This window comes from Nicotiana tomentosiformis, chromosome 5 (genome assembly GCF_000390325.3).
Source record: "Nicotiana tomentosiformis chromosome 5, ASM39032v3, whole genome shotgun sequence".
NCBI classification, from domain to species: Eukaryota; Viridiplantae; Streptophyta; class Magnoliopsida; order Solanales; family Solanaceae; genus Nicotiana; species Nicotiana tomentosiformis.
In genome coordinates, this window is record NC_090816.1 from 81,159,668 (window position 1) to 81,163,861 (window position 4,194).

Below are 4,194 nucleotides of genomic sequence, written 5' to 3' on the forward strand. Positions count from 1 at the left end.
ATTAAGCTCACCCATCATGCTCATTTCAAATTCACTCCCCATTAGTTTAGCAAATTCTTTACTTAACTTATCAGTAGTTGCTCCAAAGATTATATCATCAACATATATCTGAACTACCAAGAGATCTTTACTTTTTTCTTTCAATAAAAAAGTATTATCAATTTTACCTCTCTTGTAGTCATGCTCAAGCAAAAACTTTGATAATCTTTCATACCATGCTCTTGGAGCCTGCTTGAGCCCATAAAGTGCTTTGTCAAGTTTGTACACATGATCAGGACTTTCCTTGCTTTCAAACCCCGTAGGTTGCTTGACAAACACTTCTTCCTTTAGATAACCATTGAGGAAGGCACTCTTGATATCCATCTGGTGAAGGGTGAATTCCATGTAAGCAGCAAAGGCTATGGGGAGTCTTATTGCTTCCAACCTTGTAACTTGAGCAAAGGTTTCATCATAGTCTATGCCCTCCTCTTGCAAAGCCTCAGCAACATTTTTAAGTTCAATAAGAGATAAGAAGGCATCAAAAGTGCAAAGACTTTTTAATGAAGATCTGGATTTGATTCCAGAGGTTGGATCAGTGATTATGTTCTCAATGGGATGAGAATTGTGATACTTGTAAGATTTTACAACCAACTGATTTCCCCTTGATGTTCCTTCAATGCTTTGTTGTTATGGAACAGGTTCATGGACAGGTTCCCTTGAGGTTTGAGAATCATTTCCTCTTTGTTCTATTCCCCCTATCATGTTGCCCTGGGTGGAAGAACCTGTTCTATCACTTGATCCTTCCTCTAGTATAGCTTCAGTGGCTGTCGTTTCATTTGAGTTTCTTACCAGCCCAATTGCTTCATCATCATGTTCCTGCCTCTCAGAAAGAATATTAGTTTCATCAAAAACCATATGAACACTTTCTTCTACACACATAGTTCTTTTGTTATAGACCTTATAAGCTTTGCTATTTGAAAACTATCCCAAGAATACTCCCTCGTCACTTTTGGGATCAAACTTACCTAGGGAGTCTTTACCATTATTGTGCACAAAGCACTTGCATCCAAATTCCTTAAGATGGGATATGTTTGGTTTTCTCCCTTTAAGTAACTCATAGGGAGTCTTCTCTACAAGAGGTCTAGTCATGTACCTATTTATGATGTAGCATGTAGTATTTACAACTTCTGCCCAAAAGCTATGGGGCAGTTTACTAGAAAGAAGCATAGTCCTAGCCATATCTTCAAGTGTCCTATTCTTTCTTTCAACTACTCCATTTTGTTGTGGAGTCCTAGGAGCAGAAAAATTATAATCTATGCCATGCTCATCACAAAATTCAGCAAATTTAGCATTTTCAAATTTAGCGCCATGATCAGACCTAATTGATGCAAGTTGATTACCTAGTTGTTTCTGAGTTTTTCTAACAAAAGAAGTGAACATGTCAAATGTTTCATCTTTAGATGTTAAAAACAATGTCCAAGTAAACCTAGAGTAATCATCAACAAGTACCATCACATATCTTTTACCGCTTTCTTGCATTTAAAAGAGGATCTTACTTGTTTCACCCTTGCACAAGCCTCACAAACTTTGTCTTCCTTGAACTTGATGTTAGGCAACCCTATCACCAGGTCCTTGGAAACTAATTTGTTGAGTTGACTCAGACTTGCATGTCCAAGTCTCTTGTGCCAAAGGAGGGGATCATTGTCCAACACACTTAAGAAAGTGAGTTCATTTTATTAAAGTGTGGACAGATTTACAATATATATATATATATATATATATATATATATATATTGTTCACTATTTTTCCCTGCAAAACAATCTTGTCAGTGGTAAGATTAATCACAAAACATTTGGTAGAGGTGAATGCTACCAAGTTACCTCTATCACACAATTGTGATACACTGATTAGACTGTATTTTAAGCCATCTATCAAGTAGACATTCTCAATAGAGTGAGAATCAGTCTTATCTACCTTTCCAACTCCAATGATCTCACCTTTCTTCCCATTTTCAAAGGATACATTACCTCCTTTGAGGTCCTCAAGTGAAAGGAACTTGTTCTTGCTTCCTGTCATGTGCTTTGAGCAGCCACTATCCATGTACCATATTTGGCTGCTTCCCTTCACTTGGACCTGCAAAAGGAAATCAGGGGTTAGTCTTAGGAACCCAAACCAGTTTGGGTCCCTTTCTATAGGCAAAAGGATAAATCAGATTCTTTTTAGCCCAACTTGGTAGCCTATTCTTCCCTTGAACAAATTCTTTGTTCTTTTGGCTTGCCTTATCTTTTGCATTGCATTCACTTTTATAGTGAACTGTTTTACCACAGTGAGTACAAATCTTGTTCTCAGGAAGTGTAAGGTACTTTATTTTGGGATTCTATTTAGGTGGCAGATTCCCAAATCTAAGTCCTCTTCTATTGCTACTATGATGTTCCTGTAGCCATGAAAGTGCATCGGAGGACCTGTTCCATTTACAAGTTCTGTCTAGTTCATGCTTGACTTTGCCTAGATCCTCCTTCAAAATTCTAACTTGCTCATCCTTCTTATACAACTCATCTTTTAGTTTACCTACATTTTCTTCTAGAGTGAGTTGTGTGCAATCAACTGTCTTTCTTACTTGTTCCTAATTTCAGTTTTAGGTTTTCAGATCTAAGTTCTAGGACATTTGATTCAAATGCATGAACCTGGTTCTTTAATGCAGTATTTTCACTTATAGTCTCACTAACCCTAAGTTCCAGGTTCTTACACTTTGCTTTCAAAATCACACATTCCTTAGACAACTGTTCATTTCCATTGTTTACATCCTCAGATTCGTCAATGAAATCTAGAAGTAATTCAGATAGCCTTTCTTTAGACAAAAATTTAATCTTGTCTTTGAGATGAATTACACTTACCTCAGATTCCTCATCAGATTCTCCAATGGCCATAAATGCTTGTTCATCTCCATCTTCATCATCTGAGCTTTCATCTGAGTTTTCTCCCCAAGCAGCAACCATTGCCTTTGTTGATCCTTTGTTCTTCTTGGGTTGAACCTGTTCCTTCTTCCTGTTTCTTCGTTCAGCTCTTTCCTTCTTCCATTCAATTTCCCATTGAGGGCAGTTCTTGATATGGTGATCAGTCTTACCATACTTGTAGCATCCCTCATTGGTTTGCCTTTCGTGAGCCTTTGGTTTTTTGTAGTTTCCACTTCTTGAAGGAACCATTTCCTCTCTTTAGGTACTTCTTGAAGTCCTTTGTGATCATAGCCATTTCATCGTCTTCTAGATAAGAACCTTCAGTGATTCTGAGTACCAGGTCCCTTTCCTTCTTGGGTACATCCATCTTCATGGTTTGCCTTCTAAGTTCATAAGAAGTGAGATTTCCAATTAGCTCATCCAACTTAAGACTGGAAATGTTCTTTGATTCTTGAATGGCAGTGATTTTGCTCCCAAGTAACTGCCAGAACCCTTGTCAAAGTCTTCTCAACTCTGTCTTCTTCAGAAATAATTCTTCCAAGAGACTTAAGTTCATTTGTCAATGTGGTGAACCTTGTATACATCTCTTGGATGGTTTTCCCTTCCTTCATGGTAAAATTCTCATATTGAGAATATAATAGTGTTCTTCTGGACCTTTTCACTTGAGGTGTTCCTTCATGAGCCACTTGTAAAGTGTCCCAGATTTCCTTAGCAGTGGTATAGCTTTGGATTCTACTGTACTCATCTGGACCGAGTCCACAAACATGCCATTTCTTCGCTTTAGCATTCTTCTCCCATTTCTGCAAGTCGTCAGCATTGCAGTCAGCTCTTGTCTTTGCCACCTCTTCTCCTTCGGCATTTATATTCATGGTAGCCAATGGTCCATCTGTGACAATGTCCCATAGCTCATAGTCTTCTCCTATGATGTGATCTCTCATCCTGTTTTTCCACCAAGAGTAATACTGGCTGTTGAAAAGTGATGACCTAGCAGTGGATTGCCCTTCCCAGTTTCCAGGTGGTGCACTCATCTTGATCTTCTCCTAAGGTGTTTGCCTCTTCAAGGATAACCCGCTCTGATACTAATTGATATTTTTAACTTCAATATCATACAAGAGGGGGGTGATTTGTGTGGTACCCAATTTTTTGCCTAAACTGATTATAGAAGGACCGGGTTCTTCTATGTGTTCCTTAACCTACTATTGCTGAAATAGCAAAAACGGAAAGTAAAGAACACAAGTATTTTACGTGAAAAACACCTGG

General features: G+C 38.2%; 1 protein-coding gene across 1 annotated transcript; it reads right to left on the minus strand.

Annotated features, from left to right (window-relative positions):
* Nucleotides 1-3,359: 3,359 nt before the first annotated feature.
* Nucleotides 3,360-3,962, minus strand: LOC138892662 (uncharacterized). The gene has a single exon (XM_070176396.1). The coding sequence runs from the start codon at nucleotides 3,960-3,962 to the stop codon at nucleotides 3,360-3,362; it is 603 nt and encodes a 200-aa protein (XP_070032497.1).
* Nucleotides 3,963-4,194: the final 232 nt, after the last annotated feature.

Excerpts from the sequence above, each read along its gene's own strand:
- LOC138892662 (XM_070176396.1), bottom strand. The coding sequence starts at position 3,962 with ATGAGTGCACCACCTGGAAACTGGGAAGGGCAATCCACTGCTAGGTCA.